We start from the raw sequence: 26,281 nt of genomic DNA on the forward strand, positions 1-26,281 counted from the left end.
CGAGAGCGAAAGCTACGGCTGAACCTTCCGTGTCCCGCTCTGCGCCTCAGAAAGCCACGAAGGCCTGGGCGCCAGGAAGATCGCCCAGGGGCGCCGGGACCTGCGGGGTCCACGTCTCTGCGGCAGCTTGGGCGCCAGGGCAGAGGGGCACCGATGGCCACTGCCTCCGGGCAGCCCGTGCTTCCTCGTGGTAGCCGCTCCCACGTCCCCTTCTCACTATTTTCTCTGTGTGATGTGGCACCTCTCGGGTCAGAGGGGGCGTCTGCCTGAGCAGCGGCTGCATCAACGGCTCCAGGGAGCACCTGCTCTGGGAAACACCCGCTGAGCACCTCCCAGAGCGCCAGCCTGCGGGGCTGGGGGAAGGGAGGAGGGCACAGCCCACTGTCCCAGCCCAGCCTCCTGGCCACAGGCGATGGAGCCCACTGTGCCCACCAGCCCTTGGGGAACGGCCGTGGGACCCAGAGACAGCGCCCCAAAGGTGCAGGGGCACGGGGCGCAGAGCGGGACCCACCCAGGCCCTTGGACCCCAGGTGCTGAGGCAGCCCCCGAAAGGCCCGGCTCCCAGAACAACGTGTGAGCCCCTGGCTCCCACACCCGTCCAGGGTCATCACAAAGTCAGCTGCCGTGAGCTAACCGGACGGCTGCCATTGTCCAGTGGGTGGGGATCTCATCTGGGAACAGGGATTTTAAGAGCAAAGGAACACAGAACAAAAGCGGACCAAATCCCGACTGTGTGAGAGGCCTTTCGAGGGGTGGAATCAACCTGAATCTTATCAAAGGCATCAGCTACAGGGAGTCCTGGAGCGCAGCCAGTCGAGAGGCGCGGGCGCTGGCCCGGGGACTGGGCATCTGGTGAGCAGCCAAAGGCACAAGGGGCGGCTCCGCGTGGTTCCTGTGCCCCGCCCGCCGGCCACGGCCTGGCTCCCCACCGCGCCCGGACACCGGGAGAGGCTCCCCTGGCGCCTGAACGGGCTCCGCAGGACGCGGGCCCTCGATGAGGGTGGGGCCGCACGGGGGCCTCAGTCCCAGCCCGGCTGCCACCTGGGGTACAGGTGGGTCCCTCAGTCCCTCCCGGGGAAGACACAACAAATGCCCGCGGCCAGCGAGACAGGTGGCGTGGCCCCTGCTCAGAGCACTCGGTCCTCAGCGCGCGAGGCGGCTCTGCGCTGACTCAGACGGGGACCGTCGCACGGGTCCTGTCTCAGGCCACCCCCCCGCCCCGCCAGGCTGGGCTCTGACCCACGGGACACGGGCCCTGGAAGCCCCGCACAGAACTCCCCCAGGCTGCGGCCGCCCCCACCCAGCGAGAAGAGCGGCTGTCGGCAACGCCCCACAGCCAGTTCAGAGTCCGGCGAGGTCGCCTAGCATCCCGAGCCGCCCGCCGAGGACGGCGGCAACCGCCGCGCGGGGCGCCTTCTGTGAAAGTCAGCCCCTTAGAGGCACCGCACGCCGGGGAGGACGGGGCTCCCGGACCAGCTTCTGCAAGAAAGCGGGACACGGGGGGGCTATGTGCTGGCGTCTGAAGCCACCCACGTCTGTGTGGCCAGCCCAGGCCTGGGACGTGCCCGCTGATGGCTTCTCCACACCAGGGGCGGGCGGGGCGGCGCATCAGACGGCGGCGTTGGCAGGTACAACCTCCAGTGAAAAGATGAACAGGTACCAGGGGTGGAACGTACTGCACGGTGAACGGGGCACCACTGGAGGTCACACGCGACGCGCCTCTGACTCTGTATCGGGACGAGACGGGCAGTCACCGAGCTTCCGTGACGCAGGCAATCCAGTCCCCACGCTGTGCTCAGACGGGCAGGTCTGCACGTCAGCCACAGCCCCGAGAGACGAAAGGCACAAACACGGGAGCAGCGACCGGGACGTCGCCAGCCTGTCGACGGCGAGGAGAGGCCACCACAGGGCCTGCGTGACGTCGCGGAGAACGCAGCTCCTCACACGGCCACGCTGACCGCGCTGCGCCCAACAGATGCCACCTCTCCAAAGACACACAGACGGCCGAACACGCGCGGACGGCTGCTCCACATCACCGGCTGTTAGAGACGCCAGTCGCCTCCACAGCGGGGCCGCCCTCGCATGAACGTGTCCGGCAGCCGCAGTCCTTGGACAAGGGCACTGCCGTCGTGGCTCGGCGGGTGAAGACGCCCGCCGGCAGCCATGAGGATGCAGGTGCGATCCCGGGCCTCGCTCGGTGGGTGAAGGCACTTCCCCAAGCTGTGCTGTGGTGTAGGCCACAGACACGGCTCGGATCCCGCGTCGCTGTGACTGAGGGCGAGGCCGGCAGCGGCAGCTCCCATGCGACCCCCCAGCCGGGGAACCTCCGTACGCCACAGGCGTGGCCCTGAAAAGAAAAGCGCCTACACATGACACACGCTGGAGAGGGTGTGGAGAAAGGGGAACCTTCCCGCCCTGCAGGTGGGAACGTAAACTGGTGCCACCAGCATGGAAACCAGCACGGAGACCCCTCAGAAAACTAAAGACAGAACTCAATACGATCCAGCAATCCCACTCGGGGCATCTCTCCAGGGAAAACCCTAATTCCAAAAGATACATGCAGCCCTAGGTTCGCAGCGGCGGCCCTGCGTACACGCCCAGTGGATTTACAGCGTGTGTGCTGTATTCACTTCCGCACTCGGTTCCCCGTGGACACGTACCCCGTCAGGAAAAGCAGCCGAAAAGGAAGGGGTGTCACGGAACACTGGGTGGAGCGCCCCGTGCTCGCTGACCGTCTGTTCCACACACCACCGTGTGCGTATGACAAGCCCAAACCCCCAATCCCCGCACCCCCAGCCCCCCAAAAGCTGCAGCCGTCTCCCTTGGCAACTGCAAGACTGTCGTCCGTGGCCGTGAGTCTGCTTCCGCCTCACGGGTGAGCTCGTCGGGCCGCGTTTCAGACGCCCCACAGCGGTGCTCTCACAGGGCCTCCGTCCCCTCCTGCTTCACTCGGTGTGGGCATCTCTAGCGGCATCCCTGTGGCTGCCAGTGCACTACTCTGTTCGTCTTTACGGCTGAGTAATATTCCACTATATGCATCACACCTTTTTTATTCATTCCCCTGTTGCTGGACATTTAGGTGGTTTCCCTGTCCTGAGTGTTGCAAATAATGCTGCCTTTTTTTTTTTTTTTTGTACTCCAATACAACTTTTAAAAAATAAATAAAAGAAACGTCAAACGTGCAGGGAACACAAAATGATAAAAAGCAGCTTAGGAAGTAATTTTCAGAAAAGCACAAGCTCCCACAATGCGCTACTCCTGTGACACGACCGCGTGAACAGCACTGCCGCTAAGAAGGACACAGAATCCCCCATTTCAAGCACCCTGAAAAATAAACACCCAGGCCCAGAGGGTTACACCGGAGAACTCTACCAGAGGTTGAAAGAACACCTGATTCAAAACGAGACTAAGACAGGACAGAAACAAAACCACAGACCAAGGTCCCTTGCGAATCTAGACGAAAAAATCCTCCATAAAATGTCGACGAGTGGCACTCGGGACTATATAAAATGTGTCACCTGCCAGGACAACACAGGGCTGGCGGCTCCCGCTCACGAGGTTGGGCCGATGCCCGACAGACCAAGAGGTGCCAACAGGAGGTGGGTCCGGAGCCTGACCCGTTGACGCTGGGGTTGGGGGGGCCGTCTGGAGTGGCTGGACCCAGATGCGCGCAGACCCTCAGAGGGCAGCAAGGGACAGGCAGTCACCAGACGGGTCGCAGAGAACGGGCCGGGCCGCTCAGGGCCTCTCGGGGGACGGAGCAGGTACTCGAGCCTGAGGCCCCACCCACACCCCCAGCCCCACAAACCTGGCTCTCTGAGGCCCCCGCACTGGGCAGTAACTGGTTACACAGCAGGGCCTGCCCAGCAGAGACGAAGACCTGCAAACCCAAGGCCCTGCAACCCCACCTTGGGCCCGGACCCCAGAGAAGTGGTGCCCACGTGAGGGCGTCACTTCCCAGGGCCAAGGTCTCAACTGGGCCGCCATCACCAGAGGGACGGGCAGACTGGGGTGTGTTCCTGCGCCAGCCGGAGGAACATTCTAGGGCTGGAACGGCAGCACGGCGATGCTTAACCCAAGCTCAGCCAGAAAAGCGACACGGGCGCTCCCGCTGTGGCTCGGCGGGTTAGAGACCCAACCCCATCGCGGTGAGGCGGCAGAGCCGGCGCTGCGTGGCTGTGGCGTGTGCCACCCCCGCCCAGGAAAGTCCACATGCTGCAAGAAAAAACAAAAGCAAGAAAAACCTAAAAGTAGGAAAAACCTAAAAGTAGGAAAAACCTAAAAGTAGGAAAAACCTAAAAGTAAGGCACAAAGGTGACAAAAGCAGAAAGCGATTCCAACCACAGAACGTTCAAGCACAGCAAAACCAGCTCCGCTCAGGGGTGACGGGAGATTCGGGCCGAGAGAGAAGCAGGACGACGACGGAGCTGGCGGGTCGGCCTCTCCCGCGGCACGGGGCCGCCTCTGAGCTGACGCGTCCCTCCTGCTCGCACGTTTCACAGTCAGGAGGGATGCGGCCCGAGGACGAGGGAGGAAAGGCGTCCCCGCACGGGAGGCTGCCTCTCCAAGGCCACCAGTAAAACTCTTCCACGAGCTCCCATCGTGGCTCGGGGGGACGAACACGAGCAGCATCCACGAGGACACAGGTTCGATCCCTGGCCTTGCTCACTGGGTTAAGGAGCTGGCGTAGCTGTGGCTGTGGTGTAGGCCTTAAGCCAACCGGCGGCACAGGGCACAGGAGGGGTCAGGGCTTCTGTGGGCTCTGACCCCACAGCCAGAACTCTAAGAAGCCGGGGTTTTCACGGCAGCAACGCAAGCAGAGGACCGAGTCATAAAACCACTAACTCTCGACGGGAGTGGAGATTCCCTCGAATCCGTCTGTGCCACCTACACAAACATTAACCCATCCCCCAAAAAGGACACGTTGGCGTGTTGCTGGTTCTCCCACCACAGAAGTAACACCACTGCCATGGGCTAAGCGTCTGCTCGAGGTGCTGTGTCGGCTATTTTCCTGCGGGACCTCGCGGCGTCCCGTGGCGAGCCCACGTGACAAGGACACAGCATCTCTGTGGGATGGCTTGGGGAGGAGCGTGGTGCCCAAGGTCACGACCTGCTCAGCCGCCCTGCTCAGGCCCAGGCCCACCGGAGCCGAGCTGTGCCATGGCTGACCCCACAGCCTTCTCTGCACCGGGAGGCAGGGCCCTCGAGCTCAGGCCCCTGATGCAGGTGGGCACATCTGCCTGTGCCTTGCTGCCCCCCTCCCCAGCAGGCCAGCCCCTGCTGCCCAGCTGGAGATCGTGGGCCCAGGCCGCCTCCAGCTGACAGGGCTGACCGCTCAGGGAGGAGGGCAGGGGTGAGCAGGGGTGTGTCATGGGGTGGCATTGCAGAGGCGGGAGGATGGCCGGGGAGAGGAGCCGGGCCGCTGGCCACCCAGGGACAGCGCCCACATCCTGGGGCCACGCGCCTCTGGACCATGAAGTTTCAGCCTATTTGAGGCACTAGATTTGGGGGTCTCCGTGTTACAGCGGTTGGCTTGCACCCCAAGTGACACACGTTTGTCTATAAGCCACAGTCCATGTCCTAGTCTGTGGCCTGCCCTGCAGGCTGAATCCGGTGCCAGGCGCCCACCACACATCCCAGAACCCTGTCCCTCAGCCACTCGTCTCAGCCCCTGCCCCGTGCAGGTGGGGGCCTGGTTCCCGCACCCGTGCCTCCAGGTCAAGGGGCCTGGCTCTGGTGGCAGCCGGGCTGAGGCCTGCAGAAGCAGCAAGTCTCTGTCGGGGCCGCAGAGGCTCAGGAGGCAGGGACGGGACATCAGCCACCTGAGCGGCCTCGGGACCGACACCCGCAGGCCGGGGCCCCCAGCGAGCACCGAGCTCTGACACCTGCCCCGCACCCCCCCCCCCGCCCCCGGCCGCTCAGATGGGCATCTGGGCAAACCTTGGCAGAGGTGTGTTCCCGGGGGCAGCGCAGCTCAGGCTGCTCCGCCGCCCCCACCCACAGAGCCACCCGGGCCGCGGCCGTCCCAGCCAGACGCCCCTTCTGCCCTCCCAGCGGGGGACGGGAGCGCCGTGCCTGGGAAAGCGGCTTCAAAGCGGCAGCTGTTTTTCCAGCTGCAAGCGCTCGGGCCTGGGAAGGCTTCTCACGCGGCCGCCAGAGACGTCGGCGGACACCGGGCGGAGGCTCAGCCTCGTCCGGCCGCTCGGCCGCCTCGGCCCCAACCTGGGGAACCACCCTGCGCCCGCCGTCCGCTCGGCGCCTCACGTGCCTTGGACCGGAGCCCGCATCCCCGGGAGCGCAGCGTCCTGCCCCTCGGGCGACGGCAGTGAGTCGGGCGGCCTCCTGCGACGGGCCGGCAGCGGAGGGCATCGGCGCGGGAGGACCGCCGGGAGGAGGCGGCCGCAGCGAGCGAGGGGCCGGCGGGGCGCCGGGCACCCAGCCGTGCCGCCAACGAGCTCCTGGCGCCTCTGAGCGAGGCTCCCCTTCAGCTTTCGAATTCCCAGTGTTCGTCACGAGCAGCGCCGCGGGTTCGGGCGAGTGACCGCGTGTCCCTCCAGGGCCGGGAGTGGGGGATGCAGGACCCGCAACCTGCACCCCAGGGACCAGGCTCCAGGTGGGCCTGCTCGGCCGCCTGAGGGGCTCTCCGTGCACAGGAGGGGACGGCCCCAGGCCTGGCCTCCGGGGCTGGCGCAGGACAGGGGTGGGCGACCACCCTGGGCCTCCGGGCACGCGGCAGGAGGGACAGGGCCGCCTGACCCCAGCAGGCCCGTCAGAGTGCGGCTCTGACTCCAAAGAGGCAAGACGACTAAGAGCCGGGGCGCGTTTAACCATCGCTGCCCTCGCCCTCGACCTGAAGGGGCGCCGCTGGCGGACGCGGGGCCCCCGGGACGAACACGCGGGTAACGCGCCCAACGACCCTCCACCTTTTCCCCCGTTTCGGCGGTTTCCACGAGGGGTGTGTTCCACTTTTACTGGGGGGGGGGGCTTTGTTTCCAAAGTGAAATGACGTTAGAAATGACACTACACAGCCAGCCTCAGGAGGCCCCTGTGCCAGATACGCAGAAGGACCAGAGAGGGTGCCCAGAGGGGAAGAGGGGAGTTCCTGCTGTGGCTCAGCGGGTTAAGAACCCGACTAGTGTCCATGAAGATGCGGGTTTGATCCCTGGCTCCACTCCATGGGTTAAGGATCCAGCGTTGCCGCAGCTGTAGCACAGGCTTCGGCTTCGATCCGGCGTGGCTGTGGCTGGGGTGCAAGCTGGCAGCTATAGCTCCAATTCCACCCCTAGCCTAGGAACTTCCATGTGCTGCAGGTATGGCCCCAAAAAGCAAAAAGAGCAAGAAAGAACAAGAAAAGAAGGGGAAGAGGCGACACATGAGGGCAGTAGCCGTCCCAGTGGCGGACACCCCTAGCGTCCCTGCACTGGTCCACTCTGCGTCCCGGCTGGGGGCTCCCGCGCCGTGGGTTATGGCAAAAGTGGGTCGGTGCTGACCCCGCTGCAGCCTGGGGGCTCTGGTTCTTTCCCCACCTGGCTCCCGGCCACACCTCTGCCGGTGTGAAGGCTTTGCCCGTCCCCCCCCCCCCCGCCCCCGGCAGGATGAGGGGTGACGCCGGGGGGAGCTCCCCTCCCCGACAGCACCTGTGCGGGCGGCACACAGGAGCGCAGCCCACACCCTGGCTCACGTCCCCGTGTCCTCCTCGGCCCGCACCCTGCTGTGGCCGCTCTCCTGGTGTCCCCACGTGTGAGGAGGGACCGAGTCTCCCCCGCGTCGGGTTCTCCATCCACGCGGACCTTGCATGACGCGCATGTCTTTTCTCTCGTCATGTCTTGTTAGGCCGCGCCCGCGGCATATGGAGGCTCCCAGGCCAGGGGTCGAATTGGAGCTGTTGCTGCCGGCCTGCACCACAGCCACGGCAACGCAGGATCCGAGCTGCACCTGCGACCTACACCCCAGCTCACAGCAACGCCGATCCTTAACCCACGGAGCGAGGCCGGGAATCGAACCTGCATCCTCATGGATGCTAGTCGGGTTCGTTAACCACTGAGCCACAGTGGGAAGTCTTGTTTTCTCAAATCTATACGGAGAAGGGAGCTTGGCAACAGAACTGGTGAAAACAGACAGGCAACTCACAGAGCAGAGCAGGCGGCCATACACGGCCGTAGTTACCGAAGAGACGGAGGCACCAGCAGCCTGGGCGAGCTCCCCTCCGTCCCACGAGGAGGCGTGAAGGATGCACTGCCTGCTGCAGCCATCACACCACCACACTACAGCTCCCGACGGAGCCCTGAGGGACTCGGGCTGGGAAAGCACAGGAATCCGGCCCTAGAGAGCGAGGCACACGTCGCAGACCGGGCCTCTTCCCGCAGCAGAAACGCGCTCAGAGCTGCACCCTCAAGGGTCTGGTTTTCTTTCCTTAACAGCCATCTTTTCATGAACCAACTACCTGGTCTCTGTTGTGAAAACTCCCATATATCCTGCCCCGGCCTCCCGCCCCTGTCCCTCAGGGACCTGAGTCCTCAGAAGGCCTGCCAGCTAAACCCAACTCTCGAGTTTAGGTTGCGCAGTTTTTCAAAAGCTGTAGAGCCCAGATTTGCTCAGGGCGCCCTCACTTAGGGACGGGACGGGGCACCCCTGCAATGCCAAGCGCAGGGCATGGCGGCATTCATCTCTCTGGCTTCTTGCTATGTTTTTCTATACTGTTTGAAAAACACTGGTCAGGTGTAATTCAGGAGTGATAATAAACAGAGCCTTTTCAAAGCCCCGTTGTACTGAGTTATTTTCTGCTGGTCACGAGGAAGCAAGGCTCCCCAGCGCGGCCCTGGCCGACCTCAGCAGCAATTAGAGCATCGGAGACCCACACGGGGACAGCTGGGTGGGGGGCTGTTTTCTCCACCGAGGACTCCCAGGTCTCCCCGGCAGCGGATGGGAGCCGTGCCCAGCTTCTCCTGGCAGTTCGGAGGGATGGATGAGCTGAGAAAACCCTTTCAGGAAGAGACACCCAAGCTCACGGGCACCCCGCCACCCTAAAAGACCGCGTGCCCTGGGAGCGCAGCCCAGAAGAGCTGGACAAAGGGACAAGGACGTCCGTCACGCGGCGGGGAGGACCAGGGCCACGTCGCACACGGACGCAGCAGGACGGCGCCGTCCCCGGGCCGGGAAGGCTCCCCAGGGCAGCCCACCCGGCAGCTTCTGGGACTGATGAAGCTGACAGCCCACATGTCCCCAAACCCTGAAAAGCACGAGTTTCCGTTCTGCTCTTTGGCTGTCCTCCTCCACGGGGCACCGTGACCAGGGGGCCTGAAACAGACAGTGAGCCACCGAATGCTGGCGACGACGCGGAGAAGCCAGCGCCCCCACACGATGATGGGGGCAGGGGATGGGGGCGGGCGGCCACTCCGGGAGGTGGGCAGACGCAGACAGGCAGGGCCCGGGCAGCCAGCGCTCTCCCCGGGGGGGGGAAACGCATGTGCACAGGGGCCCGGAGCGCCGTGCCGCCAAAGCAGAGGCTCGAAACCGCCCCGAGCCCGTCGCCCTCCGGGCTGGGAAGCCGTGGCAGAGGGAGGCGTGTGGTGGTGGCCGCTTGTCGCCAGTGATAAAACCGCGTGGAAACATGCGTGCAAGACCCATGGCACTTGAACGAGCTCGGAGGGCACCAAGGTGCCCCCCCGCTTTGTGACACCGCTGTCTGCTATCAATGGGGAAACGGCACAGGGCACACGGGGGACTCCCTGGGTCCTGAGGTTTGGTTTTGGTGGCTTTTTGGCAACTTACTATGTAAGCCACAGTTATTTCAAAAATAAATTCTCCTAGATGGAAACGCGTGCCCAGGTCCTCGAGGGGGGCACGGAGCCCCGGGGCCGGCTGTCTGGACCCTGCAGGCCACTGCCTGCCACGCCAGCCCGGAGCCCTGCGGTGCATCTTCATGCCCTGCTCCAGCAGAGGCACGGCGAGGCCGGCCGGACCTGCCGGAGGAAGACCGCGCGGACCGCCTCCGCGCTGAGAAACCCGAGCACCCTCGTCAGAGGGGAGACACGGAGCCCTTTACCGCGTGACGTCCACGACACGGCAGACCACAGGGGACCTTCTCTCTTCTTTTTCTTTTCAGGGCCCCGCCTGAGGCCTACGGAAGTGCCCCGGCCAGGGGCTGAATCAGACCCGCATCGGCGACCTGCACCACAGCGACAGCAACGCCGGATCCTTAACCCACGGAGCGAGGCCGGGGATTGAACCCGCATCCTCGTGGACCCTAGTCGGGCTCACTGACAGCTGAGCCACGACAGGAACTCCTAGACGCGCAGTTTAAAACGTGTTCAGGAGTTCCTGTTGTGGCTCAGGAGGTTAGAAGTCCAACTGCTGTCCCTAAGATGTGGGTTCGATCCCTGGCCTTGCTCCGTGGGTTAACGGTCTGGCGTTGCCGTGAGCTGGGGTGTAGGTGGCAGACGCGGCTTGAATCTGGCCTTGCTGTGGCTGTGGTGCAGGCCGGCAGCTATAGCTCTGATTCCACCCCTAGCTTGGGAGCCTCCATACGCTGTGTGTGCGGCCCTACAAAAAAGCAAAATAAAAATTAAAAACTACAAGACGCTGGAGCTCCTCTATGGCTCAGCAGGTTAAGGATCTGGTGTGGTCGCTGCTGTGGTGGGGCTTTGATCCCTGGCCCGGGAACTCCCACGTCGAGGGCACAGGCAAAAAAAACCGTTAAACGACAAAAACTGGGGCCAAGCGTTTGAGGAGATGTTTCTAACTGTGGAGGAGAGGACTTCAAAGGGCAGAAAAAAGGATAAAAACGGACACCAGGAAGCAAGAAGGAACAGGCGTCAGCACACGACCGAGCCCCACGGACACGGCGTCGGCACAGGAGGCCGCCCCCGGGCGTCAGGTCAGCAGAGAAAGAGGCCAAAATGCGACGAGGGAACTCACAGCAGACAAAGGCTTCACCTGCAAAGGCGACTGTCTCACTCGTGGCGAGGGGCGCGCCAGGATGACTCCCAGGCGGAAGCTGGGGCCCCGAGCCGTCACGGCGGATTTTAAACGGTGCATCTAAGAGACACGTCACCCGTGGACACAGGTGGACACGTGGGCCCCTGCCCCGTCTGCAGGGGTGAAAGCGGGGAACGACACCCTGCAGGAACTGGCGCTCCCTTCGCGAAACACCACGCGGGCATCGGAGCAGCAGGGCGGGGCCTCGCCTCCGGAGCGGTGAGCCAGCGCAGCTGGTGACACAGGGTCCCAGCCGTGGGAGAGAAGCGGGGGGCGGGGGGGGACTGGCTCCGACCTCTGCTCTGCACGTGGAGGACGCTGCACAACACAAATCTGACCAGGGTTTCCGAGGGTCCGGCTCCCAAGGCAAGAAAGTCAAAAAGCAAACAAACAAATGGGACTCAGATGCTTCCGCACAGCCAAGGAGACCGATTAAAAAAAAAAACCCAAAGAGAATCCACAGAGAGAGAGAAAGTATTTGCCAACAACGTGGCGGACAAGGGCTTCACCTCCACACACACAAAAGGCTCGAGCAAAACAACGCGCCTGAGAGACGGGCAGAGCCTCTCCCCAGCCATCTCTCCAGAGAAGACAGGCGGCCACACGGCACCAGGAAAGATGCCCAAGAGCAGAGGCCGTGAGGGAAGCGCAAGGCAAGGCCACAACGAGGGCCCTCCCGCCCATCAGAAGGGCCATCGCCCAAGAGTCCGTGAGGCGCACCTGCTGGCTCAGCGGGTCAGGGACCCAGCGTTGCTACTGCTGTGGCTCGGGTTTGAGCCCTGGCCTGGGAACCTCTGCATGCCAAGGGTGTGGCCCCAAACACTGCTTGTTAAAAACTTAAAAAATAAACATGTACTGACGTCTCTCTTCTCAGCTCTGGCTTGGATTCAGCCTCTGGCCTGGGAACTTCCACATGCTGCGGGGGTGGCTGCGAAAGAAAAAAAGAACAGAGAAAATAGCCGGTAAAACGAGGAGTGCTGAGCAGACACTTCGCCAAAAGCACACGGGAGACTGGTCCCCGTTAGTCATCCAGAGAGGGCTTCCTGGGGGGTCCAGTCGTGGCTCAGCAGAAGTGAATCCGACTGACTAGTCTCCACGGGATGCGGGTTCCATCCCTGGCCTTGCTCAGGGGGTTAAGGACCTGGGGCTGCCGTGAGCTGGGGTGGAGGTGGAAGACGCAGCGTGGATCTGGCGTTGCTGGGGCCGTGGTGTAGACCAGCGGCTACGGCTCTGATTCGACTCCTGGCCTGGGACCCTCCACACGCCGTGGGTGTGGCCTTAGAAAAAAGAAAGAAAGAAGGAAAACACTAACTGAAACTTCCAGAAATATGTACAGTCTAGGAGTTCCCGCTGTTGCTTAGCGGTTACAAGTCTGACTAGTATCTCTGAGGACGCAGGTTCGATCCGTGGCCTCACTCAGCGGGTCAAGGATCTGGCGTGGCCGTGAGCTGTGGTACGGGTCACAGAGGCAGCTTGGATCCCACGCTGCTGGCAACTGTAGCTCCGATTCCACCCCTAGCCTGGGAACCTCCATAAGTCTCGGGCGCAGCCCTGGAAAGACAATAAATAAATAAATAGGTACAGTCCAGTCAATTATACCTCAAAACTGTCCTAAAAAAACGCACACACATTAGGACACGACCACACCCACTGAAGATCAGGTGAAAAACTCTGCTGGCAGACACACAGGGTACCGGGAGCCCTGGCCACGACCGGCAGGGGCAGGGGGGGTGCCTGCCTCGCATGAAGAAGGCAAACACTCGCTCACCATACGCTCCGTGCCAGCCCCAGAAAATGAGCCCGGACGGCCTTGCCCACCAATGCTCCGGCACATCCAAGACAGCTCCGAGCCGGGACCCCGGGTGGCGGGTCGGAGGAAGGGGAGGCGGGGAGATGGGAGGGGGGCTGGCTCCCCGGTGGGCAGGGGCTCCCCGCCCGCTCCCAACCCTCTCCGCCCCCAGGCCACAGGTTACAGCCCCCGGGGGGCCGCCGAGCACTCCGGACTCACAAATGGGAAAGGAAGCGCGCAAGAGGGAACTGCTGCTGAGAAAAACAACTCGGGCTCCCAGCGCACTGCCCGCAGAGCCAGCAAAGCCTCGCCCCCAGCGGCCCCTGTTCCGGGGCCGCCGCCAGGCCCACAGCAGCCCGGGAGGGCGGGATGCCACGGGGATGAGGTCATCCCGCCCAGCGGATTCTCAGGGCCACGAAGGTCACGACCTCGGGCGACGCTTTCATAAAGCGCTTGATTCCTGCGCTTCGGCCCCGACGGAGGAGGAGGGGCCCCGTCGAGCAGCTCGGCCGCCCCGCGGCCCGCGCCGTCCCCGCAGAGCCCACGAGGATGCCCGCCCAGGCCCTGCGGGCTCCGCACGGCGGCCCCGTCCCACCAGGAGGCCCTCGTCACCCCGTGCCCCAGACGGTACCCCCAACGCGGCACCGTCGGGTCCCCCACATCAGCGCCTGCCGCTGAGAGCAGACGCCTGAGGCTGGGCCAGGGGGACCCCTCAGGCCTGTCTCCACGAGGGACAGGGGCAGGAGCCCGAGGGAGGGCCCCTCTACCCCAGCTGCCCAGGCCGCGCCAGGACTGGCCTCTCCTGTCCACTGGCTCCATGGGGGCTGCGCAGCCACGCCCGGGCCCTGGGCTCCCAGGGCCGCTGCCGAAAAGCTGAGGTCGAGGTGCACACGTCACGGAAGCCTGCCGCGCCGTCATAAGGGACTCGTGGGACCGAGACCCAGCCAAGCACCCGCGGGGGTGGGACGGGCCCCCCTCTAGGCAACAGCCAGCTCAGCCTAGATGCCCCAGGCGGGCAGACACTGGCCCCCAGGAGGATGGCTGTTCTGCGCCCACCCGTGTGGCTCAGCGCCTGGGGTGCTGTCCCAGGGAAGGCCGAGGGGGCCCTGGCAGACCCCGCACCGCCACACGCTCGCTGGGCCCGTTGCGTCAGAGCTGAGATCGGAGGCCCAGGGACACGAAGACAGGAGCGGCCGTGTCCGTCCAGCCCGAAGCCTGGGCTCACGGGGAGGGGGAGGCAGCCCGTCCCCCGCAGAGGAGGCCCCTGTGGCAGCACAGGGACCAGAGCAAGCACGGGGCCAGGGCCTCCCCAAGACCAGCAGTCGGCCACATGGACCCGGCCCCCACTGGGGGACCTCGCAGGCCACCCTCCTGCCCGCCGCTCCAGCACACACGGCCCTGCGCGGCAAAGACTGGGGGGTGTGAGGTGGACGGGGGTCCCAGGAGAACCCACGTCATAGCTGGTGGACGAGGCCCCAGGGCGCTGGGGGAGGGGACAGGGACAGGTCGCCATCAGGCCGCGGGCCTGCCCCCACGGCGCGAGTCCACCCTGGGCCACAAAACGTCACCACTTAGGGACGCTCAAGCCTTTCAGGCGCAGGGGCTTGTGCTGCGGGAAGTGACGGCTGGGAGACCCACGGGTCCCTGGATGGGCATCTCCGGGAGGACAACACAAGCGGGGGCGGCACAGTACTTTTCCAGACTCCAGCCCGCCCCCCAGACCCCGCGGTCAGCGGCGTCCCTCGAGAGCAGGGCGAGCCGTGCAGGCGTCCGGATGCACACAGGCCAGGATGTGGTCCGCAGGGTCCCCACTTCCTCCGGGGACCGGCCCCAACCGGAGAGGGCCTGCCGGACACCAGCCCCGGCCCAGCATGGCCCGCGTGGGCAGCAACCCAGAACCCTCCGCGCACCTGGCACCGTGCCCACGGCAGAGGGGCCACGAGCCCTGCCGTCCTGGCCCGGGCGCCCCGCCTTGTGCGCCCCCTCGGACCACAGCTGAGAAGGGCGTGTGACTCCCCAGGGGCCCTGTCCACAGGTTACAGACCAACAAGCCTGAGCATTCTTCCCCTTGTTTTCCAAACTTCTTTTGATCCACGGGTATTCAGAGAACGACAACCAATCACGTTCGAGACACGAGCCGAGTGTAACCAGGAACACCGCTTCCGACGGCGGGGTTTTCAGCTGTGTCGGGATCGATCACGAACCCACCCTGTCCGTGGGGCCTGCCAGGGGCCGGCAGCCGGCACGCGGGGAGTGCTGACAAGCCTGGAAGCTCACGACGCGGCTGATGGCCCAGGGAACTGGAGTCCAGGCGCAAGGTGGAGGCGTCCAGGGAGAGCAGGACACCTGGAAACGGCCCAGGAAAGTCACGTGCGATGGAGGTTCCGTGGGGACTCGGGCCCGGACACCGCACACACCCAAAGAGCTCCAAGCACGAGTTTCCACCTGCGACCTGGACCCAGGCCAACAGAACCGGGGCTGCAGGGGCGGAGAAGCAAGGCCAGGCCGGGGGACGCAGGGACTGGCTAAGAGCCTGCGAGGCGAGGACAGCAAGGACGGGCCAAGCATGAGGGCCCAGCTTGCTGACCTGGCGCGTCTAAGCGCAGGACATGAGCAGAGGGCTCTCGGCCAGAGAGAAGGCAGGGACGGGCCACCTGGACAGGTGAGGCCAAGTGCCGGCCCGGCTTCCTCCCCGACGCCCGGCGGGGCCCCCCGGAGCGTCCCCTCGGCAGCGTCCTGCACCTGCCTCACCTCTGCGGCGCCTGCGCTGCCGGGGTGCAAGGACGCAGTGCTTCACGTGGCCACGTGGCATCCCCGGGAGTCTGGGCCAACGGTCCTCAGACTGGGCGCACACCCCCGGGCACCAAGGCTTGCCGGGCACCCGCAGGTGCCTACAGGAGCACAGCCCTGGGCCCTCACCACAGCGGCTGTCCGCCCACAGCGATGCTACGCGCCCCCCAGTATGACCAGCGCGTCCGGGCCGGCGCACACAAAGAAGGCGGAGTGGGAGACACCGGCCTGTCTGAGTCACAAACGCAGCAAACCAACCGCCGCCAAGTCACGGTTCCCACCTGCTTCCCCCGGAAAGAAAGATCTAGGAAGTCGGGGCGGAACGGGGGGTCCTGGCAGGCAGGTTACGACGAATTTCACACTGAGACATGAGGACGTCGCTCTGGCTGACACATGCGTGAAGGCACGTTCTGTGGCAACTAAGTTGCCAGTGTGCGGCCTGGGCTCCAGTTACCAGCAAAAAGGGCACCTTGGGAGTTCCCGTTGTGGCGTGGCGGAAAGGAATCCGACTAGGAGCCATGAAGATGCAGGTTCGATCCCTGGCCTCACCCTGTGGGTTAAGGATCCGGTGTTGCCGTGAGCTGTGTATAGGTCACAGACGTGGCTCGGATCCCGAGTGGCTGCGGCATAAGCCGGTGGCTACAGCTCCGATGAGACCCCTAGCCTGGGAACCTCCATATGCCGTGGGTGTGGCTCTAGGGAAAAGGGGGGGGCACCTTGGCCAAAGGAGGGCAAGCTCAGGTTACAGAGAAACGTCCCCTCCTGCAACACCGCGGTGGTCCTTCGAGGATGAGGCCCCTCCCAGGTGCCAAGGCCACACTGGACCTGCGCACGCTGGACGCGCCTGCTCTGGTCTGTTCTGCGAACCCTCGAAGAGATGTGAGCCTGCCTTGTTCGAGGTTCTCGGTTCAGACGAGACGTGAGCCTGCTGAAAACCCTGTTTCCCCAGGGCAGCTCCTGTCCCCGGGAGGCAGGCCTCCAGGGGGCGCCCTCGGTCTGGCTGACGTGACCCTTTCGTTTCTGGATTGCTGTCGTCAGCCGTTCGATAGCGGCTCCTAATCACGGGACCAACTGCAGAAGGCGGGCGCGGGCGCGGGCTGGGGGTTTGGGCTGCAGATGCTATAAAACCGGGCTGTGAGGATCGTGGCACAGCTGCGAACGCACTAAAATTCACGCAGTTGAAAACAAAACAAAACCCCAAAAAACGACCGCAGGCGGCTCCGGCAACACTACCCTTGAGTTTGAGAAAAGCGCACGAGGTCACGGGGCCTCACACGGGCCGTGGGACCCGAGGACCAGGCCGCGCGGGCCTGCCTCCCCCACGGGCGGCTCCTCGGCACCCGCACAACAGGAGGCGCGCCTACCAAACGCCCCCGCGAGGCTGCCGGGACCGTCGCGGCACGAGGTACGGCCCGCTGCTGGGATGAGCTGCGTCCCGGGAGTCGTCCAGACCGCTCACCGCAGACGAAAACTGTCAACACTCAGACCCAGGTAGACAGGTGTACGCGGACACACCTGCTTGCTACGCCCGAAACCCACACTGTCGGGTGGACCCCTAAGAAGACACAGCCCGCCACGGCCCACACGTCGCCACAGCCCACACGTCGCCACAGGGAGGGCCCTCCCTCTGGGCGCGGCCCAAAGGCCCAGCTCCCGCCGCCGTGGGCTTGGTGGCCGAAGAAAGGCCGCCCTGGAGTTCCAAGCCCGGGGGACTGACCGCTCGCGGGCCCTCGGGCTGCGCTTCGAAGGCCTTGGGCACGGCCACGGGGGACCGCCCCATCCTGACACCTGCAGCAGGACCCCCAGCCCTCCCGCCAGGTGCCGAGCCAGGCGAGGCCCCCGTGGTGCCCGCAAGCACCTACCTGGACCTCGTCAGTGGCCGCCGGGGCTGCGGGGGCCGGCGGCATCTCTCTCGCCGATGTCTTCAATTTTTTGCTCTTTTTCTCTGTCACTCCTGTGTCTTTTCTCTTCTGTTTTGCCATCCTGCAACAGAGACAGTAAACTCTAAACACATGGCAACTAGTTCTCAGGCCATGTGATGATCTTATTTTATTTTTTTTTATTTCCACGGCTCACAGTAACACTGGATCCTTAACCTACGAGGCGAGGCCAGGATTCGAACCTGTGTCCTCGTGGTTTCTGGTCGGGTTCATTACTACTGAGCCGCAACGGGAACGCCTTGTGTGTTTTTAAATGAAGAGGGGAGGGCACCCTTCCATTATAAAAGAAGTAAAGGTATTCCAGGAAGTCAGGCAAATATAGAACCTTTTTTTTCTTTTTACAGATGCACCGGTGGCACACGGACGTTCCCGGGTTAGGGGTCGAACCAGAGCTGCAGGTGAGGCCAACGCCACAGCCATGGCAAGATTGGATCCAAGCCACATCTGTGACCTACACCGCGGATCATGGCAATGCTGGATGCTTAACCCACTGAGCAAGGCCAGGAATCAAGCCTGTATCTTCACAGGTGCTATGTAGGGTTCTTAACCCGCTGAGCCACAACGGGAACTCCGGCAATCATTTTTTCTTCTTTTTTTCTTTTCTAGGGCCGCACCCTCGGCATATGGAGGTTCCCAGGCTAGGGGTCGAATCGGAGCTATAGCCGCTGGCCTACACCACAGCCACAGCAACTCGGGATCTGAGCCACGTCTGCGACCTACACCCCAGCTCACGGCAACGCTGGATCCTTAACCTACTGAGCGAGGCCAGGGATCAAACCTGCAACCTCACAGTTCCTAGTCAGATTCATTAACCACTGCGCCACGACGGGAACTGGCCCACAATCATTTTTAAGTCAAACCCCCTCATTTCATCACCTACAAACAACCGGTTTCACATTCTGGCATTTGCTGTCTTTTTTCTGAGGTTTTACATAACGTAGCTGCAATCACACAAGGATCCTGTATTCTGTTCCAAACTAAACAGGAACACAAGCTTTTAAGAGTAAGAGAAATACCATTTTTAGTATCAAAATTTTCCAGAAGTGAAAGTCACAAACATTTATCTACTCCCTGGCTGTTTTCAGCACTGATTTTTTTTTCTTTCTTTTTTTTGTCTTTTTAGGGCTCCACCTGTGACATATGGAGGTTCCAAGCTAGGGGTCGAATCAGAGCTGCAGCTGCCGGCCTACAGCACAGCCACAGCAACGTGGGATCCGAGCTGCATCTGTGACCTACACCACAGCTCATGCCAACACCGGATCCTTAACCCACTGAGTGAGGCCAGGGCTCGAACCCACATCCTCATGTCTATTGGTCAGATTCGTTTCCCCTGAGCCACGATGGGGAATCCCGGTTTTCTACTATGAAGGCCCAACTCATCCTCCCTGTCAACCAGGGGGCTGCAGCCCCACCCGGGCTGGAGGTGACCGTCCTGCAGCTACGAGGGCCTCCGTCACCCACGGCGAGAGGTGGCCGTGATCAGGCAGGGGTGGCCTCCTTGGACTACAGACGCAGCGCTGACTGGGCACGTGAAGCAGTGACTTGAGGTCCAAAGCACGCCGGATTTCATCTCCCTCGAGCAAAGTGGCATCCAGACCTCCACACTCAGGGTCCGAAGGATTCCCAAACTGACTTCTTCGTGGGACCAGACGGCGGGGGAGCCGGGGGAAAGGTGCAGGTTCCAGAATGTGGAGGGGGAGAGGGCGGGGGGGGGGGGGCCCAGGCCCAGCCTCGGGGGAGATGGGCCCAGCCTGGGAGCCTGTGCTGCACCAGCAGAGAGACCTTCCTGCCCCCGCCCTCCCCCCCTGCTGCGCGTGGAGCCAAAAGGAGCTGCGAGGAGGAGCCAGCTTCTGTCCCAGCGGCTGCACCGCGAGCCTCCCACGGTGCAGCTCGTGCAAACCCCACTCGGCTTCAGCACCAACCAGTGAAGAGGAATCCCCCTCAGTGATGGGGGCGAGTGACAGCGTGTCAGACCTTCTGGACACCCCATCGAGGGCTGGGGTGGGGTGCGGAGACAAACCCCACGCCTCCTGACACCGGAAGCCGCTTTGGGCTCTACGCACAGATGCTCAAAAATACATCCACAGCAGGTGTCTCTCGAGCGCCAACCCTGACAGGCCCAGCGGTGCTGAGCAGTGCAGCCGGCAAGGCGAGGAAGAGCCCCGATCTCATGAAACAGCCCTGCTGAGTCACGGGAGGGACACCTTTACGCAGAGGTAAAGGCTGCAGAGAAAGTAAAACCCGAGTCAGGGAGCAGGTGACCAGAGAGGCAGGCAGACGAGCGCAGGGACGGGAGGCCTGGAGGGGCCGGCCACCAACAGAGGAGTGTGATGAGCTGGGGGAGGCGTGTGCAACGTGGAAGGAACAGCAGGTGCAAAGGCCCTGTGCCAGGTGACGTCCAAAGGGGCAAGGGGTGCAGGTGGGGGAGGGAGGGCCACAGAGGAGAGTCTGGAGCTGAGCCGCCTGCCCTCCCACCCTCCCAGGGGGAGGGGCGTCAGCCTCACTGGTGGCTGAGACAGAGACACCCCGAAGCAACACCGTCCACGGGGACAGAAGGACAAGTTACATCAAGATGCCAGCCAGGGAGGAAGCACGTGTACCCGCCGCCAGCAGCCCCACCCCAGACGGGCCCCTGTGCATCGGGCTGGTCACCCTGGCTCCAGAGGGCTGAGCAGGTAGGTGCCAGGGCTACCCCAGGTCGGACCAGGCGGTGCCAGGCGCCTGCCCGCATGCAGCTCGGGGGCCGAAAAGGAGGGTGACTGTGCTGCAAAAAGAATGCAGGAGGCGGCCCATGGGACACGGCGACGGCGAAGAGGCCGCCCACAGCACAAAGGGCCCGGGGCCCAGACGTCTCCAGAGAGAGCGAGCGCGCGCGCTCTGCAAGAGTCCCCGCGTGCAGGCAGGAACGCGGAGGCTGGAGCAGGGCCTCAAGCTACGCCCTCGGCCAGGCCCGACCCTCATCGCAGGGCCCAGGCGCCCCGCGGGGCTGTGAGCGGCCGGGAGCACACGACGGCGTGAGGAGTCCGCCAAGGCCGGCGCCTCATCTTTAACGGGATCAAACCCGAGGGGCAGATTTCAGTTGGCAGCATGAGCAGAAAGCGGGGAGAGGGAGGCCGTTGACACACGGGCTCTCAAAGACAGAGAACGGGGCCGGCCGGGTACCTGTCGGCGACGGGCAGCAAATATTTACTCGCCCGTGACCGTGAGTTAATGTAAATCTAGAGCCATGCCGAAAGTGATTAAGTTTAATCACTAAGTCTATTTGCTAAAAAGGAGGGGAAGGTTTTTCCACGGTATAAAAAGGTTTCTGTTCACAGTTGCGGGAGGCGGTGACGCATTCGCTGAGACAATGACTGTTTGTCACAGACGATAACGGCTCCCTACGGGGACGGTCAGCCGGGGTGCCACGAGGGCCAGGCCAGCAGGAAAGAACCATCTAAAACCTGCTGCGGGGACAAGGGGACATCAGTCTTATTAACACCTGCTGCGGAGACAAGCAGACGTCCTCACGCAGAAAAATGAAAGTGATCCCAGCTCACACCCTACCCGGAAATTACGCAAGATGCGTCAAACGCCCAAACGTAAGAGCGAAGACGCTAAGACCCTCAGAAGACACAAGAGAGCATCTTCAGGACCCCGGAAGAGGCAACAGTTTCTTCGCCGCGGCTCCGAGACCATGAGCAGCAAAGAAAAGGGAAACAGAAAAAAGACACTGGACGGGTCAAAGTTAAAGACTGCGCTATAAATGCCGCCACCAAGAGGCCACCGAGAGAGCAGGAGACACGTCTGCAGGTCCAGACGCCAGGGACAAGGCCCGGGTCCCGACCGAACGTGCTGCTGCGAGGAGCTCGACTCGGCAGAAAAGGCGACGACTCGCCTTCCAAGCAGAGGGGGGACCCTGTGCCCCGAGGAGAGATTCGAATGGGCGAGGAGCACACGGAGGCGCTGAGCGCGGCCCTTCCTGAGGGAAACGGCGCCCGGGCAGGTGGGGGCGCTCAGGCCGGGAACAGAGCCCCGCAAAACCTGAACACGCCCGCTCGCAGCCGCATCAGGCAGACGTCGCCGACGGAGGGACAAACACCCGCGTTTTATCCACACGAGGGCCGCCTGCTCGGCGGGAAACAGGTCGGCGTGCAGACACCTGCTCCAGCACCAGGAAACTCATGAACACAGCGAGAGAGAAGCTGGTCACGGGGGATTAGCTCGGGTCATCCCACTCAGGCCAAGTGGTCAGAACAAGCAGATGCCAGAGACAGAAACAGGCTCGCGGAAGCTTAGGCCTGGAGCCAGGGAAGGAAGGAGAGAAAATGCATTTGCCGAACTCGTGGCTGCTGGAAACCGAATCATGCCATCAACGGTGTCCAGCGCGCCCACCAGCCAGGCCGGACTTCACCACCAGCCTCTGGTGGTCGCAGCTGGCCTGGGGTCAGCACGAAGACCCTTCCCTGGGCTCTCTTTTCTCACGGGCCTTTCTGCAAAAACCCCAGTGACTTTGGTTCATTTCTATAAGCAGCACCAACTTAAGATTTTCCTGTTCCAGAGTTCCTGCTGAGGCTCAGTGGTAACAAGTCCAACCAGTATCCATGAGGACGCGAGTTCGATCCCTGGCCTCGCTCCGTGGGTTAAGGATCCGGCGTTGCCAGGAGCTGTGGTGTGGGGCACAGACACAGCTTGGATCCAGCGTGGCTGTGGCTGAGGTGCAGGCTGGCAGCTGCAGCTCCAATTCGACCCCTAGCCTGGAAACTTCCAGAGGCCGAGGGTGCGGCCCTAAAAAGACAAAAAAGAAAGAGAGAGAGAAAACGAGTCACCGTTCCACCTGTCACTGGGCTGTTTACTGAGCGCCCCCCGCGCCAGGCCCCGGTTCAGGTGCCCGATGTCCCTTCTGCTGACCGGCGAGGCAGGCAGGTAGGCGGGCAGATGAAGAAGCTAAGGGGCATCGATCAGGAAAGTCACGGGCCTAAAATCGGTACGTCAAAAAAGAGTCACAATTTGCACGTTATTCGGGAAGGTGGGAGGCCTTCCAGGAGGAGGAGTGAGAAGACTGAGCTGTGCCTGCCTCGGACGAGCAGGGTGGGGAGCGGCCGCCCGCCGCCACGTTCCCGCACCCGGGGGGCAGCCGCACGGCCCGGCGGCGCATCTGATCGCCCAGCCCATCCGACGGCGTGAAGCGTGAAACTCGTGTGATGCGGCGCGAGCCGGAGTGAAGGGAAGCCCGTTAGCACGAACCGCTGACTGCAGGGCACAGGGCACAGGGCACAGCGGTCTACACGGGGTTTCATGACACGGATCAAGAGCTCTGGCCCAGGGACTCGACGGCGAGGCATTTGCCTAGCGAGGTGATGGCGGCAGAGATTTCTGTGCAAATGACGACGACACGACAGAGGGTGACGGTGCTTCTAACGCCACAAAGCCGCCACCGCCGCCGTAACTGCGCCCAGCAGGCCCGGAAGGTGAGGCCTCTGCGCCAGGCAACCCAAGAGATGCCGGGACAGCGGTGACCAGGGCCTCAGTGGGGTGCGGCCGGGAGACCCCGTGAAGAGAAAAGACGGGCTGGGGACCCACGTATGTGCAACACACACAAGCCCCGTTCCTCAGTCACACGCAGGTGCGTGCGGAGGAAGCAACGAGAAGGTCATACGTCACAACACGAGCCCCTCAGGGAGGAGAATGACAAGCATGTTTTTGTCTTTTATACTTTCCAGCAATTTCTCCAACAAGAGAAAGAAACTTAACATATGCACTCAAAAGTGTTCAGCGCGAGTTCCCACTGTGGCTCAGTGGGTTAAGAGCCCAACTAGTATCCATGAGGATGTGGGTCTGATCCCGGGCCTCGCTCAGTGGGTTACGGATCTGGCGTGGCTGTGGCTGTACTGCAGGCTGGCACCCGGGACTCCGCTGCCACCCCAGCCTGGGAACTTCCGCATGCCGCAGGCGTGGCCTTAAAAAAAATCAAAAAGTGTCCCGTGAATCAAACAACCTCACCAGAAGGAAAGCGATAACCCAGGTCAGACCAACAGCAGGAGGGCTGGGCTGCAGTCACGGGTTAGGGCAGGGCAGCACCGCCAGGCTCAGGGCGCCAGGTTGGAAAACTCCACGGGGCCTTTGAACAGCCCGCAGGAAAACAGTTTTCCCAATCGGAAGCTATCACTGGGGGCCCCGAGGTCCCCTCACACCCGGGCCACCTGTGTGGGGCGCTGGCAGATGCCGGGACATGATCCAGGGGTCGCCCAGCACGGCAGCTGTGCCCTGGCCACCCTGACCCAGGACGAGTCCAGGTTCCCACTCCGAGGAGCGGCCTCCTGCTTCTGCTCCTCTACGCAGCCCCACGGCCCTCACTCCACTGGTCAGGCTGGAAACCCTGCAACCCCAACCCCCCGCCACGGGGCCCCCCTCCCATCTCCCCAGCTCACACCCTCCGGCGCCCTGGAGCTCCGGGAGCCGTGGGCCTCGCCGGACCCTGCAACGCAGTGACCCTACGTGTTTCAACAGCCCTCACCCCTCAGCCCCACGCCCACAACCTCACTGGCAAGGTCTGCCTCTGTAATCCCGCCCATACACCGCAGCTCCCTGCCTGGCCAAACCCCAAGTCTAGAACCTGGTCCAAATTCAGGACCCCAGGCTTGAGGGACCTTCGGGGCTGCCCGGCACTTCCACAGCCCCGCTCAGCGGCTTCTCCCCACCTCTCAGCCTCTCGACCGCCAACTCCTCCTCCCCGCTGCCCTCCCCGTTCCCGGCAGGGGACCTTCACTCCGGAGCCCTGAGCTGCTCCCGGGAGCCTCCCACTACCTCGCCTCGCTGCGGCGCCAATGCCAAGGCCATCACCCCGGGATCTACCGCCCCTCCTTCTACAGGACCCACTGCAAATTCCCCCATCCAAAAACCCTTTCCACGGGCTCTCCACTCTCTTCCTTTTATTTATTTTCTTCTCTGCTGGCTGCCCTGAGGCACGTGGAGCTGCCGGGCCAGTGATCAGACCTGACTGAGTCACAGCTGCGACCTACGCTGCAGCTGCGGGAATGCCGGATCCTTTAACCCCCCCCGTGCCAGGCTGGGGGTTGAACCTGCAACCTGGTGCTGCAGGAGATGCTGCAGACCCGTTGTGTCAGAGTGGGAAATCCTCCACCCTCAAGCGCAGTCCACTGGTGCCTTCTCGAACTCCGTTCCAGCCACCCTCCCACCCAGTGTGACCAGAACCACCAATGAAGCCAGGTGCTAACACGCTCCTGACCAGAGCCCAGCCAGGCTCCCTGAGCCCTTCTCTAAGCCTCCATCTGGGTCTGAAAAGACTTGAACAAAAAAGCAGTTTCCAGCAGCTCAAGGCCACATCTTAACAGCGACTCTAGGTCCCCTGAAAAGCACCTGAGAAAAATCCAGGCTGCCAAAGGATCCGGCCAACACCTGCAGACGGGGCCTGCTCCCTCAGCCTCTGGGGTCAAGGAGGAGCCCCATTTTCCTGAGCACCAGCCAGCAAGCCCAGAGGGGTTTCCCACAGACCAGCCCCGGTCATGTTTCTGGTCATTTTCCACCCCCTGACCCCCTGAGCACAGCCCCCACCTCCCTACGGCCTCAGGTCAGCCTCACCCTGTTTGTGGTCACTGACAAAAATCCCACCTCACCGCCGAAACCAAGTACAGCAAAACCAAGTACAGCCGGTCCTGTTGATCTCTGAGTCACCGAGTGGACCTAAGGGACCTCACGGCAGCATCTGACACGACTGGTCCCTCCCATCTCCCCTGCTCTTTCCTCTCAGCTTCCCAGGCACACTCCACTCTCCGACCCCTTTGCGCCCTGCGCCCCGACTCTGAAGGGCCCGAGGCTCAGCCCCTCCCTCTCTTCAGGCCCTGTGGCTGGAAACACCACCCTTGGGCTAAAGGTTTCTCTGCTCAGGTGTGTATCACCCACACACCCCCTCTCAACAGAGGGGTCCAATCCACACCCCACCATCCTCTGCACACCTGAGCTTCCTGCACGGTCTGTTCCCCCCCAAGGATGGTCACGTGGTGGAATCCCGCTTTCAGCTCCAGCTAACACCCTGGTGTCACCCACAACGCCCCTGTCTTGCACCGCCTTCCACGCCACGGTAAACCCTGTTGGCGCATCCAGAGCACCTCCAGAAGTGGCCCCTCACGGCCTCTACCCTGAGGATCCTGGTCCAGCCGCCTCTCTCCCTTGGATTATTCAAAAGCCTCCAACTCGTCTGCGGCCTCCGCCCTGGCCCCTCCAGCCCACTTGCGACTCGGCGTCCGGAAGGACTAGTGAAATACCTAAATCGGGTTAGGCCCCCCCCCACCCCTCTGCTGGGACCCTCCTCCAGAGCTTCCCTCCCTTCCCCTCCTCGGCCCGGCGCCGCTTGCGGGGCTAAGCAAAATCAACCGCCCCCCAACCACCCCCAAGCCTGGCTCGCTGGGCCGGGGCTGCTTCAGCTCCAACACTGCGGACAACCGGGAGGCACCCCCGAGCAGTGGGGAAGGCCCAGAGCGGCCGGCGCTCGGGATCCCGCACTCCCCCCAGGTTGCCGACCGGGGAAGCGCCCAGCCCTCCTTGCGCACCCGCCAGCCCCGGAGACCTCGCACCCACGCGGGGCGGGCCCCAGACAGTCTCCCCTCGCCTACCTGCGCGTGGCCTCCAGCGCCGGCTTCCGGCAGACGCGGCGCCCAGGTAACGGGGACCCGCCCTCCGGAGCTGCACGGCCCATTGGCTGAGGCCCGCCTCCGTCTCCCCGCTGGCCAATGGCGAGCGGTAGCAGCCAGGGCCGGGACGCGACCAGACGCGCCGGTGGCGTCAT

General features: G+C 63.2%; 1 protein-coding gene across 1 annotated transcript in view; it reads right to left on the bottom strand.

Moving 5' to 3' along the window:
• C5H7orf50 (chromosome 5 C7orf50 homolog) overlaps positions 1-26,281 on the bottom strand; it is a 94,924-nt gene extending 68,643 nt beyond the window's left edge. The window contains exons 1-2 of the mRNA XM_047779253.1: positions 26,109-26,281; positions 17,419-17,539 (exon numbers count right to left, since the gene is read on the bottom strand). Coding sequence (XP_047635209.1) covers positions 17,419-17,539; positions 26,109-26,281 — 294 coding nt within the window. The remainder of the gene's footprint in view (positions 1-17,418; positions 17,540-26,108) is intronic.

The sequence above is a fragment of the Phacochoerus africanus genome, chromosome 5, assembly GCF_016906955.1.
Source record: "Phacochoerus africanus isolate WHEZ1 chromosome 5, ROS_Pafr_v1, whole genome shotgun sequence".
NCBI lineage: Eukaryota > Metazoa > Chordata > Mammalia > Artiodactyla > Suidae > Phacochoerus > Phacochoerus africanus.